Source organism: Bubalus kerabau, chromosome 11, assembly GCF_029407905.1.
Source record: "Bubalus kerabau isolate K-KA32 ecotype Philippines breed swamp buffalo chromosome 11, PCC_UOA_SB_1v2, whole genome shotgun sequence".
Taxonomy (NCBI): Eukaryota; Metazoa; Chordata; class Mammalia; order Artiodactyla; family Bovidae; genus Bubalus; species Bubalus kerabau.
In genome coordinates, this window is record NC_073634.1 from 23,323,533 (window position 1) to 23,339,011 (window position 15,479).

Genomic DNA, 15,479 nt, shown 5'->3' on the forward strand with positions numbered 1-15,479 from the left:
AATAGCTTCATATGGATTGTGAAATTAGTCTTCTGACTCTACAGAGCAGCTTTTTGGTGGTTTTTGTGGGGGGGGGTTTTGATAAATAGGAGTGCATCCATTTTTAATTCCATTCAACACATTGGTAGGAAATCTACCACTCATGACCAAGTTTCCTGCAAGCCTAAATTTAAAGCGCAAAGCAAGGACAATACAGAAAGAGTGAGTGTGCAGTTTTTTTAATAGTTCATTTGACAGAATTTGATTTTCCTTATATTGACACAAACCACACAAGATGAGGCTGGATAAAATCTCTATTGTTAAGCATCTGAGAAGAAAAAGGTTTTTACCTAAAGGCAACTCAGGACCATGGTGGGGGTTGGGGGAAGGACAAAGGAGAAGGTAGGAAGAACTGAGATTATTAACTGGTAATATATAATTACCATATGTAAAATAGATAGCAAGAGAGAATTTTCTGTGTGACACAGGGAGCTCAACCCAGTGCTCTGTGACAACCTAGACAGGAAGGATGGGGAGGGAAATGGGGGGTGGGGGTGGTGTTCAGGACCCAGAAGATATATGCATACCTGTGACTGATTCATGGTGATGTATGGCAGAAATCAACACAGTATTGCAAAACAATTATCCCCCAATTAAAAAAAAATACAAAGAAAGTGAGTTAAAGTTAGGATAACTTGATCAGTAATCCGTGCAAGACATCACGTTTGACTCTGTCATGTGGAAGGTTCAAGATTATTATCTAGAAAACGGTAGAGAAAAAGGATGATACTAAGGCAAGGAGATGGGTTTGGGGAGCCTCAGTGATGGACGAAAGCGCGCCGGAGGCAGCAAGAACGCGCTGAACTTCCGCGGGTGGCCCTGAGCCAGGGCGCGGTGGTCAGGGCGGGGAGATGAGCTTTGGGGGAGGCGACAACCGGGCGGCAAAGTCCGATGCGGGTCGAGGCGCCAGGTAGGGCGCACTTGTCTCCTTTTGTAAAAGATGCGCTGGGCCCCCGCCCCGGTGAGTTGACAGCCAGCGGGAAGAGGCGGGAGCCCGCGGGGCGAGTGGAGCCGGCCCCTCCCCCGGCGCCTCCGGTAGCTAGGTCAGGACGCCGCGGCCGCGGCGCTGGACCTTGGGACTCGGAAGCTCCCGGACCACTGTCCGCCCGCCGCTTCGCTCCCGATCACCCCGCCAGCAGATCCCAGGTCTCTGACGGCAGAGAGACCAGCGCCGCGAAAACAGGTGCGTGAGCCGGTTGGCAGTGTGCATCTCTGCGACCCGGGGTGGGACGCGAGCAAGGGCCGAGAGCCGAGGGCCCAGGCGGCACTTCCGGCGGCGGCCACCGCACTTCCGGGTCGTGCAGGCGTCCTCTCGGCCGCCGCGTTGCTGCTGGGCATCCTCTCGCTGGCCCGCGGTGCTGTGTATTTTGGGGGCCGCAGAGCGGGTTTACAGCGGCTTCCTCTAGCGCCGCCTTAGACCCCAGAGGTCGCCAGTATTTCCGCGCGGGCCCCCGCCTTGGGGTGCGTGGGGAGCGGGCAGCAGACCCAGCTCAGTTTCCGCCGGAGACACTTACCTTCCTCTCGCTTGAGCTCTCTGGGGCTTTCTTACCTTTCAGCCTTCGGCAAACGTTTTTTGTTTTGTTTTGGCAAACTCGGGTTCTCTGCTTGTTTTACAGAAAATGAAGGCTAGATTTTTAGTTCGACAAACATTTGCAGATAAGCCAAACATCAGGGAGGCCGAAATAAAGAATTATTAAATAGGAGGGAAAAAGTGAAAACCGAATGAAATAGGAGTATTAGAATTCACTTAGAAAGTATCGAGTTATCCAGGTCGCTGTGGGGAATCTAATCGCTAATTCAAGGTCTCAGAGAATTCCCTTATGCTTAAAGCTCATGGTCACTTGTAACCCGTACTGTGTACTTTTACCTGATTTGCACAAGTTTTCATCCATCTTCCGAGTTTATCAGAGTTCATTATTTTATGTATTTACCCGCTAAGAATCTGCTGATGAACTAAGTGAATGTATATGCTAAATATTGTTGGAAAGCATTGTAAATAACTTCGTAAAGCATACCTTCCATATCTGAAAATTAATTTTAATTGAAACTAGAACATGAAAATTAAATGTTTTCTGAAGTTAATTTTTTATGACATGTTCTACAAAGGAATTTTAATGTAGAAGTTTCTGTAGAGTCAACATTTTGATGATTTACTATTTCAGCAGAATTCTTAATTCTCATCTCTGCAAATAATCTTTTAATTATGTATTACCTATTAATTTTAGATACCAATAATTTGTAATAAAATTATATCTTATTGTACATTATTATTAGCACCTTACAAATTGAAACATGTGGCAGGAATAATATTTAGCATCTGATTAATCTGATTGTTTGATTTCTCTCTATATATGTGTATCTATATTTTAAACCAAGATTTATTCTTTTTTTCTCTCTCTCTTTTTATCTTTCTTTCTACTGTGCGATCTTAGTTCCCTGACCAGGGATTGCTGGAGGCCCCAGCAGTGAAAGCACTGAGTTCTCACCAGTGGACCAAAAGTGCTGACTCTAAACCACTGGACAACTAGGAAATGCCCTAGTCAACATGGTTTTAAATTACTGTTTTTATAATAAACTGCAAGTGTCTACTACTAATGTGATAATTAAATATCAAAGTTATTATATAAATGATATAATATTAACTTTGAAATTATACTGCAGGCAAGCAAGTGTTCTATTACTCTCCTGTTACTCTTTTTAATGAGCTCTTTTTTCAAGTTAATTGACTTAGAACATTCATTTTATACTGATATAAAACTCAGACATAGTTTGAGCTATTATTCTTTAGTTGTGGTTATTTGAAACCAATACCTGCTGCGTTGACTCTAGCTTTTTTCCCAGTTGATTTTAAAGTTCTGAAGTTGTATTTCAGTTCTGAACATCTCTACCCACTCAGCATTCTCCTTTATGTCCTTGTTGATGCTTTCTGAATCTTCATTATGCAACAGTACCAGGAGTTATCAAGGGTAACAGTTCTTATTCCTAGTTGGGTGACCTCTGGATAAATGACTTGACAGCTATGTGCCTCAGTTTCCTTATCTGCCCAGTACAGATAATAGCAAGACCTGCCTCAAAGAGATAACTTGGGATTGGTATGGGGTGGCAGCAAGAATACTGGAGTGGGTTGCCATGTCCTTCTTCAGGAGATCTCCCCGACCCAGGGATTGAACCCAGGTCTCCCGCATTGTAGGCAGACGCTTTACCGTCTGAACCACCAGGAAAGTTATAATTTCTAAAGAAAGGGTCAAACAAAATTTGATAACTCTTTCTCACCTGTTTAAACCTGGTACCATCTCAGGAATAAGATCTTCCTTGATAGATCTTGACTTCATGTATTTACTTATTAAATTAAAAAATTATTCAAACTAGGCTATGTTTTTTTAATGTAAAGTTCAAAGAAGGCCCAGAAGGAATGAGCCAAGAAAGCAATCAATAGGAAGAGTTCTTTTGATAGACCTCAAGATCAGCATGTGAACATCCTGCATTAATCTTTGTATTGACAAAAAAGAGCCAAGATGGTCAAGCTTGATGCTCAGTGATTATTAGATGTGCTGTAAATATTAAATCATGAACGTATAGTGACCTTTCTTGTATCTGTTGCGTTTTTGTAGTACTCTTTTAAAATAATTTAGTTTATGATATATTTTTTTGTAGAAATAAAATTGACCAGCTGATAATAATTACCTCCAACTTTAGGTAAAGTTACAAACTGGTCTGAATCTCCTGCTGGCATGACTCCTACACAGGATGGGAGTGGACAGATGGTTAGACTTAGAGTTCATATTTATAATGGTTAGGCAAAAATACTTTTTGCTTAAAAAAATAGTGATGGGCTTCCCTGGTGGCTCAGATGGTCTGCAATGCAGGAGACCTGGGTTCGATCCCCTGGGTTAGGAAGATCCCCTGGAGGAGGGCATAGCAGCTTACTGTAGTATTCTTGCCTGGAGAATCCCATGGACAGAGGAACCTGACAGGCTACAGTCCATGGGTTCTCAAAGAGTCTGACACGACTGAGCAACAAAGCACAGCACAAACTATGTCCTGAATTCAGGTAGGCCAGGTTAAGCACACAGGCTTGCTACTGGAATCTTTGGCTTCAGGAGAAGGAATTCTTAAGTCTCTTGGATATAATATTCACCAACACGCAAGATAGTTTCTGGAAAATTATTATTTAAAAAGCATTAGTTCTTTTATACTTAAACCTGTGATGCAGGAATACATCCAAATAGTGTAATCCATGTGTTCAACGCTTGTAGTCTAGTATATTATGAAAGAATCTAAAGAGAGATATTCTTGGGACTTCCTTGGCAGTCCGGTGGTTAGGACTCTGTGGTTTCACTGCAGGGAGCACAGGTTTGATCCCTCGTCAGGGAACTAGGATTCTGTGTGCTGTGCGGCATAGCCAAATAAAATAAAAATAAATAAATAATAAAGTTTCTTTTAGGAAGACTTCTTGGTAATAGAGTCTTAGTCTTTCTCTTCCATAGGGCATCATTGAAACATATTTATTTGACTGTTTAGAGTATAAGAGTAGTGCCTTTTTTTTTTTTTTAATTAAAGCACTTTTTGGCCACACTTTATGATTTGTGGTATCTTAGTTACCCAGCCAGGGACTGAACCCAGACCACTGCAGTGGAAGCACCCAGTCCTAACCCACTGGACCACCGGTAATCCCAGTAATGCTTCGCTTCAGTATGTGAGATCATAGGCTGTGAACCATAGGAAAGCATATTTCAGGTATACAACTGAATTCAGAATTTGCATCTTTACAATACTACTTCCCCCCATTCTCCCCCTCAGTGGTTTATTTTGTTCCCATTTCACTTAGACTAGTGAAGCAATCAAAGAGAACTTTCATAAGGTCCCACCATCACACCTACCCGCCTTCCTGAACCTGCTTACACAATCTGTCTTCTCTTTCATTACTCCAGTGAATGGTTTGTGTTTCCATCAGAGGTCGGCCTCTGTACTTGTGCACTGGAGACCATCCGTCCTCCTTGCCTTCTGATATTAATTGCAGCGATTCTCTAATCTCTCTTTTACTGTCATTTATTTAATCTTCCTTTAAAAAAAGCTGGATCTTTACCATTGACAAACAAAAATGTTATTTCTCCATCTTTTGGTGCTGTTTTCCAGTATAGTCATGACATTTCTTTTCTTCTAGTTTTCTGGTCACCCATTTGTTCTTTTTTCCTCTTTTCCTGACTTCTTCTGGACTAATTGAAATAGCTTCAGTTTTCCCATTATTATTGCCACTTTTGGCTGATTATTTATATTTTTATGGAAGTTTGTTCGTTTTTTTTGGTGTTATTGTTTTTGTCTTTTGAGTGGTTGCCCTGGGGCTTACAACTGGGATCTTTAACTTACTATAACACTGCTTTATAACCCAGCACCCTTACAACAGCGGATTTTCTTTTTCCCTTATCCTTTGTGCTGTTGTTATCCTACTTTCTTACTTCTACATCTGATAAAAACCTCATCATGTTACTGTCATTTTTTGCTGTAATAAGCAAGTATTTAATGAATCAATCTTAAAATGAGAAAAAAATGACTTTCATATTTTGCCATATGTTTGCCACCACTGGCGCTCTTCATCCTTTGTATAGACCCAAATTTCTGTGGTTATCATTTTACTTCTGCCTGATGAACCCCATTAGCATGTTTTGTAGTGAATGGCTGCTGGTAATGGATTCTCTCAACTTTTCTTTGTTTAAAATAGTCTTTAAAATATTAAAATAGTTCAATATTTAAAATAAATATTATTTTAAATAATATTTAAAATAGTATTTTAAATACTTCTTTGTTTAAAATACCCTCATTTTTGAAAAATATTTTACTGGGTATAGAAATGCAAGTTGAAAGTTTCTTTCAGCCGTTTCAAGGTGTCACTCCGTTGTTTTCTTGCTTGATTAGTTTCTAAGGTGACGTCTCTGAGACACTGTCTGCTGTAATCTTATCTTCTTTCTCTGTAAGTAATGTCTTTTTTCCCCCCCATCACTGGCTACTTTTAAGATTTCTTACTAGCTTTCAGCATTTTAATAGTGTTTGGCCTTGGTTTGATTTTATTTTTCTTGGATTATGTTGATCTTCTTGGATCTTTGGGTTTATAGGCTTTGTCCAACTTGGAAGTTTTTTTGGCCATTTTTCCTTTTAAGTTTTTTTTTTGGTACCCCTTCTTCCTTTTAACTATATATGTTTTAGACTGCTTGATACTACCCTAGAGGCTCTACTTGGTTTTTTTATTTAGTCTTTTCTTTTAATCTGCGTGCTTTTTGGATGATGTCTTAGGCCATTTAGACTGCTATAACAAAATCCTGTAGATTGGGTGGTTTATATACAGCAAAAATTTATTTCTCATTATTTTATAGTCTAAGAAATCCAAGATCAAGGCACTGGCAGATTCAGTATCTTGTGAGGGCCTGCTTCCTGGTTTAGAGATGACAACTTCTTGCTGTAACTTTATGTGGCGGAAAGATTTATACTATTGTTTTCCTTTAGCCTTCTGACTTTAAGAACAGTGATAAGCAATAAAACTAGTGAAGAGGGGATAAAGTAAAGAAAGATTATGGTGCATTTTGTCAAAGTAGCTGAGGTTATGTGGAATTAGATGGGCCAGAGCTTAGGTCTTTGATCTAAATGGTGAAAGTTCAGAAGGAGGAAGGAGTCAAAGAAATTAGTTTTTTGTTACTTTAAAAGTAAGTGAACATTTGAAAGAAAATGAAAGCATTAAGGCCTCAGACAGAAGTAGAACTATGAGTAAGAAGCAGAATTCCTGGTCGGAAGAAACGAGGTGAAGCCTGCACATAGGGTAGTGTCTCTGCTTTCCGCATTGAATAAAGCAGAAGATGAGGTGGGTACAAACAAGCCAAAACTTTCTCTATATTATATATCCCAAAGCCCATTTTAAAATATTAATCACTCTAAATTGGAGTACGAAATGTGAACTAGATGCTAAGGAAAAGCTTTCTCTTGGGCTTTCCTGAAAAATAAAGTAAAACCCAGACATTTGCACACTAGCTACAGTCCATAGCGTCGCAAAGTTAATTTTATACAAATAAGAGGTTCAGATACAGTTAGGCATAATTTGAATTCTGAAATAGTTTTTTTCAGAAATTTATAATGATGCTTTTACCTCTATCATACCCTTTAAAAATACATGATAAAGAGTAAATTTCAGATCAGATGTATAGAATACAGATTCTGAATTAAAGTTGATACTTTACATTCATTGTCTGTAATATCCTTAAAGGTAGTATTTCTACTCACCCACATACATTATAGAGGCAATTTGGTTTTTTGCTGTCGTTTAGTCACTAAGTCGTGTCCGACTCCTTTGCGACCCCATGGACTGTAGCCTGCCAGGCTTCTCTATCCATGGGAGTTTCCAGGCAGGAACACTAGAGTGAGTTGCCATTTCCTTTTCCAGGGGATCTTTCCGACCCAGGGATTGAACCCGTGGTTTCTGCCACATCTCCTGCATTATAAGTGGATTCTTTACTGCTGAGCCATTGGGGAAACTCAGATAGTAATTGCCATATAGAGGCCATTACTCATAATTTATTTTAGTTTGTGATTTATCAAGTGTTATTAAATTTTTTGTGATGATGCAGACGTGATTTTTGTTGATGGGAAAAAAACTCCAGTATTTTCGTCCTGGGCAAAGACATAAATAATGTTCATTTACTTTTTTTTTTTAATTTTAGAAACAAAACCTAAGAAATGCCTCATTCCACAAATAGAGAAATGATACTTGGCATTGTGGTGGGAGCTGCCGGAATCAGCTTGCTGCTTTTGTGGTATCACAAGGTTCGTAAACCAAGGACAGCAATGGCTTTACCTAAATTTCTTTCTCTGGGTAATTCACTTGATTTGATGACTTTACAAGATGAAATGCCTAGTGGCCAAGGAACAACAGCGATCTTTCAAGGAAGGCAGCTTCAAATACTGGAGAAGTTAAATGAATTACTGACAAATATGGAAGAACTCAAAGAGGAAATCCGAGTTCTTAAAGAAGCCATTCCAAAGCTGGAGGAGTATATACAAGGTGAACTTGGAGGGAAGGTAACTGTTCACAAGATAAGTCCTCAGCACAGAGCTAGAAAAAGAAGGCTTGCCACAGTTCAAAGTTCAGCAACAAGTAATAGTTCAGAGGAAGCGGAAAGTGAGGGAGGGTAAGTTTCTTTAAGATGTTTTCTTTGTTACATTGATTCTTCATTGCAGCATTGCTATTATTTAGGTATTTTCATTATATATTCCCAGTCAAATATGCTTTTACTATTTAATAACAAGGCATAAAAAGGAGTGATTATTTTGGCTTATGTTGTAATTAAAACCATATCCAGTGGAGGTCAGTATTTTAGTTCAGAGCTCATTGACAAAGAGAATATAAGTAACCTACTAGTGCACGTGGCGTCACATGAGTATGAGGAAGACCGTGATCGTTTGCCAAAACGTGTAACCTGTTTTTAAATGTGGCCAGTCTCTGACCCCTTATGTAGTTACGAACTATCCAATAAATGGTCTAATAAAACTTTCTGTGATCATAGACATGATCTAATCTGTCTGCCCAGTATGGTAGCCACAAGCCATGTGTAACTCTTAAGCACTTGGAGTGTAGCTTGTGCAACTGAGGAACTGAAAAGTTTTCATCTCAATTAATTTAAAATTAAACAGTCACATGGCACCAGTGGGTACTGAATTGGGCAATACAGACCTAAAAAGAGTTGAGAATGTACAAGTGACTCAGTTTCATCCTTGCATGGGATAATTCATTGGATTCTAAAGTCAAGGCATGAATAATATCCTTTGGGGGAAAAACACATGATTTATGAAAAAAAGGAATTGTGCCTGACTAGTGTTTCTAAGGAGTAAAATAGGAAAGTAAATAAAGAGGCACTAGTGAATGTAACATAGCCTGAAATTCATCGGCAAGGATGTTTTCATCATCGTATTCCTAACACCTGTTCTTATGCCTACCACCGTGTGTATATGCTAAGTCACTTCAGTCATGTCTGACTCTGTGACCCTATGGACTGCAGCCCATCAGGCTCCTCTGTCCATTGGATTCTCCAGGCAAGCATACTGGAATGGATTGCCATTCTCTTCTCCAGGGAATCTTCCCAACCCAGGAATCAAACCCTCCGTCTTCTGTGGCTCCTGTATTACAGGCAGATGCTTTATTGCTGAGCCTCTGGGAAAGCTGAGTAGATATCAATACCTGTTACTTAAATTAATAGGTGATCTGCTGAATATAGAATTGGGAGAAGGAGGAGGGATCTAGAGAAAGGAAACAAAGAGAAGGGATTTAAAGGTGATTTCATACATGAAGAAATGTAAATGACTGATCAAGTCTTTTGAGATCAGTGCTTGTTGTTCAATCCGAGTCATGTCCGTCTCTTTGTGACCCCCCTGGACTTGCAATATGCGAGGCTGTCAATCTTTTACTTGTATTGCTCTATCAAACCATGGGTTTAAAATAATTATTTAGTTTTCTGCTGTTGTCCCGAGTGGTAGCTGCAGGAATGCGATGCTGGCCCTGGCCCTGGCCAGTCACTACAAAGGACACAAAGTGGTCATCGTGAAGAACACTGATGATGGCGTCTCTGACACACCCCACAGCCATGCTCTGGTGGCTGGAACTAGTCACTGTCCCTGCAAAGCGACAGCTGCCATGGCCAAGAAGAAAATCGCCAAGAGGTCACAGAGCAAGTCTTTGGTGAAAGTTTATCATTATAATCACCTCAGGCCCACCACGTACTCTAGGGGTATCCCCTTGGACGAAACTGTTGCCAACAAGGATATCTTCAGAGACCCTGCTGTCAAATGCAAAGCCTGACGATAGGCCAAGGTCAAGTTCGAGATACAAGACCAGCAAGAACAGATAGTTTTTCTAGAAGCTTCAGTTTTGTCTGTCTTGTTCAGTCATTAAACCCCACCCCACCCCAGGCCAAATAAAAGGTATTATTTGTATCACAGTGTTATATAAAGCTTTAGAAATCTCCCTTTCAAAAATTAGATTTTATTTCAGTTTAGGTTAAAGTAATACCCCATAATAAAATTCATTGTTTGTCTGTTTCATTTGGGCTTTAAGAGACTACATGGGCCATACAGTCTTTAAGAGACTACATGGGCTCACTTAATAGAATTATCTAGTTTTCAAACTCATGTATTCTAGAAGAACCATTTGTTCTTGCTGATCTTACACTGCCCTAAAAATCCTCTGTGCTCTGTCAGTTTATCCCTCTCTCCCCTTAAATCCCTGGCAACCTCTGATCTTTATACTTTCTCTACTGTTTTGCCTTTTCTAGAATGTCATGTTGTTGGAATCATATAGTATGTAGTCAATTTGACGTCTTTTACTTAGTAATGTGGATTTATGTTTCCTCTATACTTTTTCATAGTGCATTAATAGCACATTTCTTTTTAGCACTGAATAATGTTCCATTGTCTGGATATACCACAATTTATCCATTCACCTACTGAAGGACATCTTGGTTGCGTCCAAGTTTTAGTAATTATGAAAACTGCTGCAATAACCATTCATGTACAGGTTTTTGAGTAGACATAAATTTTCATCTCATTTGGGGAAATACCAAGGAGCATGATTGCTGGATTGTATGGTAAGTATATATTTAGTTATGTAGAAAGCCTCCAGCTGTCTTCCAAAGTGGCTCTACCATTTTGGATTCCCATAAGCAATGAATTCTTGCTGCTGTACATCCTCACAAGCATTTGGTGTTGTTAGTGTTCTGGATTTTGACCATTCCAATAGGTATGTAGTAACATCACATTGTTGTTTTAGTTTATATTTCTCTAATGACACACCACGGAGAAGGCAATGGCAACCCACTCCAGTACTCTTGCCTGGAAAATCCCATGGACGGAGGAGCCTGGTAGGCTGCATGCAGTCCATGGGGTCGTGAAGAGTAGGACACTATTGAGCGACTTCACTTCCAGTTTTCACTTTCATGCATTGGAGAAGGAAATGGCAACCCACTCCAGTGTTCTTGCCTGAAGAATCCCAGAGACGGCGGAGCCTGGTGGGTTGCCGTCTATGGGGTCACACAGAGTTGGACATGACTGAAGTGACTTAGCATCAGCAATGACACACCATGTGGAACATCATTTCATATGCTTATTTACCATTTGTGCATCTTTGGTGAGGTATCTGTTAAGGTCTTTGGCCCATTTTTTTAAATGAGATTGTTCATTTTTATATTGCTGAGTTTTAAGAGGTCATTGTATATTTTGGATAACAGTCCCTTTTCAAGGGAAATATTCTTTGCAAGGATTTTGCAAATACTTCCTCTTAGTCTCTAGCTTCTCATTCTCCTGACATTATCTTTCTCAGCGCAGAAGCTTATCAGTTATTTCTTTCATGGATCATGCCTTTGGTATTGTATTTAAAAAGTCATTGCCAAATTTATCTAGGTTTTCTCCCATGTTATCTTCTAGGAGCTTCATAGTTTTACATTTTATATTTAAGTTTGTGGCCCATTTTGAGTTCATTTTTGTGACGGGTGTAAGGTCAGTGTGGCCTCTCTCTCCAGGCCATTCTCTGGTTTGCAATGAGAAACTCTGAAGAATGAGGCAGTGTTTCCCTTCTGGACTAACAGCAGATTGAACAGATTTGGTTACTGCTTGCTCTAAAAGTGGGGGATTCCCTGAGCTTGGTGTGCCTTCTTTGAAAGGCAGTTCACTTGATATTAAGAGTCTCTGGGCTCTCCGCATTGCCCTTGTGGGTCCTGAGGTCAAGGAGAACCAACATAAATAAGCGGGTGATCACATTGCTTAATTTGCTGTGAGTAACAAAGTCCTCTGTCTCTTATGCAAGAATTGTGTGTCTTTTGCCAGCAACTATGAAACAGGAACAGATTAATTCATTTGAATGTTGGGTAAAATTGGATTATAAATTGACAGTGGTATGGTGAGAATTAGAGAGCTTTGAAAGGGATTTATTCAAGGGTTTCCCAAAGAAAGTTGTTAGAAAGTGAACAAAAGCAACATGTGGTACTACAGTGTACAGGATATGGAGAAGCTTGTTGAGGGAGTGTTTTATGTCATAGGTGGAAAAGGAAGAGGACGGTATTCTAATAATTTTTTTATTCTTGCCTTTAAGTGGGTTACAATATAACAGCAAATCTCCATAATCTGTGCATGTGGCCCGTGTAATCGGATGCCATGCTTTATTGCCAAGATAAATTTAGCTTTGAAGTTAGAATACACATTCCACAGTCACATGAATTGCAGTTTTTCAGAAAGATGAGCCATAGAACAATTTTATTTGAAACTGATGTCATTAGATTCTAGAATCTGCTATCATCATATTCTATGTTATTGCCATGTTAATTCTATATGCAGCTTAAGCATTCGGCATCTAACCTGTTCCACCTACACAGGACATTTTTATGGCTAAAGATGATGGCTTAGAAAGGAAGGGAAAGATTTGCTTTGTATTAAATTCAATATGGGAAAATGCTTAAGGTAAGCCTTTAAAAAGAAAACAAAACACGTCTCCATATGTTTCATGTGCTAAAGAACATTGAAATATCCATAAACCAAGCCTTAATGCTTCCTTTAGATTCCCACAGTAACTGTATATCTGGATATTTATCTGAAATATTCTCTTCGGAGAGCTTCTGCTTTATCTGTGATTAATATTTTAAAATAGCATTAGCCAGTGGGGTATAAGTTTATTGTACTTATCAACTCCTTCAAAACTATTAGTTCAGTACTCTCAAACAGATATTATGACTTAATTATTTTCAAAACAGGAAGTTCCCCCTTTACCTACAGGGTGCCCTTTATTATGTTTTGGTGCCGTTTATTATGTTTTCCCCTGACCTTTCTTTCTGCCTGCCACCCTGAGTCTTTCAGTCTATCTTCCCAAGGTTTAGTAGAGTGGGCAGGTACTGTGTAGGTAGTTAGAAATAATCTTTTAGACTTAGGCATTCTTTGGGGTACATCTGCTGCTAAGTCGCTTCAGTCGTGTCCAACTCTGCGTGACCCCAGAGACGGCAGCCCACCAGGCTTCCCCGTCCCTGGGATTCTCCAGGCAAGAACACTGGAGTGGGTTGCCATTTCCTTCTCCAATGCCTGAAAGTGAAAAGTGAAAGTGAAGTCGCTCAGTCGTGTCCGACTCTAGCGACCCCATGGACTGCAGCCCACCAGGCTCCTCCATCCACGGGATTTTCCAGGCAAAAGTACTGGAGTGGGGTGTCATTGCCTTCAACGGGGGGTACATCTGGGTAACCATCAACTTCACCTGTCTTAATTTCTTATTCCCTGTTTCCATATTGATAAGGTAGCTATTATTCTTCAGGACACTTGGCAGGTTTCCGCCTGTGCTCCCTGTTCTTTTTTCCTCATTTTACACTTTTCTCACTCCAGTTGCTACAAAGAGGAGCAGAACTGCCAACCAAAATGTCCAGCAGATCAACTTCCTTCAGACCTCCTGTATCGTGGAGCCTCTTCTGTTATTCAGCCAACAAAATTTCTTGGTTTTAAAGCAGCTCGTCCTACTCCGATGCTTAAAGGCACTTCACGTAAAGGAAGTAAAATTTCCTCGCCTTCATCAAATATGTCTTTTTACGCAACTTTCCTTGAAAGAAGACATTCTTTATTTCCTAAATTTCAGAAAAGCAGTACGTCCCTTCATACTGTACAAAGTAGAGCTAACTTTGATTCTGAAGAAAAAAGAAGCTTCAGTGATTTAAAGTCGGCCTCAGAACATTTTCGCTTTAGATCCAGAAGTGTTTTCTCTGCCCCAAAACTAAGTATAATTTCCTGTTATGAGAATACTAGTACTTTTGATGCCAGTAGTTCATGCATATTTAATCCAAACGAAGTTGAAATCATTTCCAAAAACTCGAATATTACTGGTGCTGAAAAATATATACACTCTTATTCTCCTGAATATAACACTACATATTTTATGAAATCTAAATCAAAAGCGAATTCCTCTGCCTGTCGGGACACTGTTGCTACCTTGTATCAAAGCACAGCAACCATGCTTACTCTTCCAAGTATTATTTCCTATTCCTCTGAACAGCATGGAATTGACAATGATATTCAAGAAAGAGACCAGTTAAGGAGCAATTCTGTTTATCCCACTTCTCAAAGTCACAGTAGAAACACTTCTCCAGCTATGGTTCTACAGCATCCCTCTCGAAGTGTAACTTTGCCTGTTCTCCATAATGTTCAATTTACTTCATTTTGTAAAAATGCTAGTGTCTTTGCCCTACCTCAAAATGAAGTTACCTCAGATCCCTTTGAAGACGGAAACAATGCTCTCTCGTTTAAAGATGAAGACAAATCTTCACACATGAAATTCCTAAAATAAGGTCACCTTAGACTTTACCCTCTCTTGGAAGGGCAGCTCAGACCAGAAGCTCTCCCTGCAGGCATAGTATAGAGGCTGTAGAAATCACTGCACTTTCTGAAAAAGATTTCTACATTACAGTCTAAATTTAATGTTAATTTCTGTATTTTTTAAAGATAGTTTATTAACATTGGAATATGGAAGTCAAAGATTATTCATCTGTTTCAGGCTTTTAACAGATTTACTGCTTACCAATTCCCTAGTCCCAAATTTCTGAGTTACTGTTGTAATGCTTTTGTGGTCTGAAAATAATATCAAGTTTTGATAAATAGGTCTTCTAAATGTATTACATTCTTAGAGAGTTTGACATCTTCTTTTATTCTACTCTAGTCATTAAAATAGTATTCCTATATAACCTATAGATCCATATTAGTTTACAAATTCCTATTTATATCAGCCTTGCTAGCCCTATGTCTCATGCCAGACATCCCACTGAGACACAGTGTTTTTATACTACACAAGGATCAAAACATACTGTCAGAAATAGAATCTATTGAAACCAGATATTTTAATTAAATAGTTTTAATACACATTTGTGTATGTATATGAGAATTCCGAAAACTCTGAAATCAGAGATTTTTATGACTTTTTTAAAGTGAAAATTTTTAAATTTTTTCCAAAATTTTTATTTTTAAAAAAATTTTAATAAAATTTTTATTTTAAAACATGTCTCCAAAATTTTATTTTTGAAGTGAATATTTAGTTTTTTTCCATTCTATTAATAAGGTTTATAAATATGTTTATCAGAATAACAAATGGAAAGTCATATAAGAATTAAAAATATTTAGAAAATAATTGGTTTCTGTAGAGGGAACAAATTTGAATTATTTTCAATTATTTGTCATAATAAAATGCCCCCTAAGTTAATATCATTTGTACTAAGATAATTTTATTCTTATGTTTTTTCCTTTTAATGTATCATACTTCTTTTTCTATTTTAATTTTTTTGTTGTGTGAAATGCACACAAAATTCATTATTGTAGCCACTTATAAGTTTGGTGGCATTAAGTACATTATACTGTTGTGCAACCATCATTATCTTATCATGTTGCAAAAGTGA

General features: G+C 38.8%; 1 protein-coding gene across 6 annotated transcripts in view; it reads left to right on the top strand.

Moving 5' to 3' along the window:
* The first annotated feature begins 456 nt into the window (after positions 1–456).
* RMDN2 (regulator of microtubule dynamics 2) overlaps positions 457–15,479 on the top strand; it is a 69,371-nt gene continuing 54,348 nt past the window's right edge. For 2 of the 6 annotated variants that reach the window (XM_055539835.1, XM_055539836.1), the window contains exons 1-2: positions 489–1,222; positions 7,743–8,210. In XM_055539835.1, the coding sequence (XP_055395810.1) occupies positions 7,759–8,210 (452 nt within the window). In that variant the 5' untranslated portion in view covers positions 489–1,222; positions 7,743–7,758. Of the gene's footprint in view, positions 1,223–7,742; positions 8,211–13,428; positions 15,175–15,479 lie in introns of those variants that run through there. The other 4 variants (XM_055539831.1, XM_055539834.1, XM_055539832.1 and 1 more) reach the window with 4 other exon arrangements.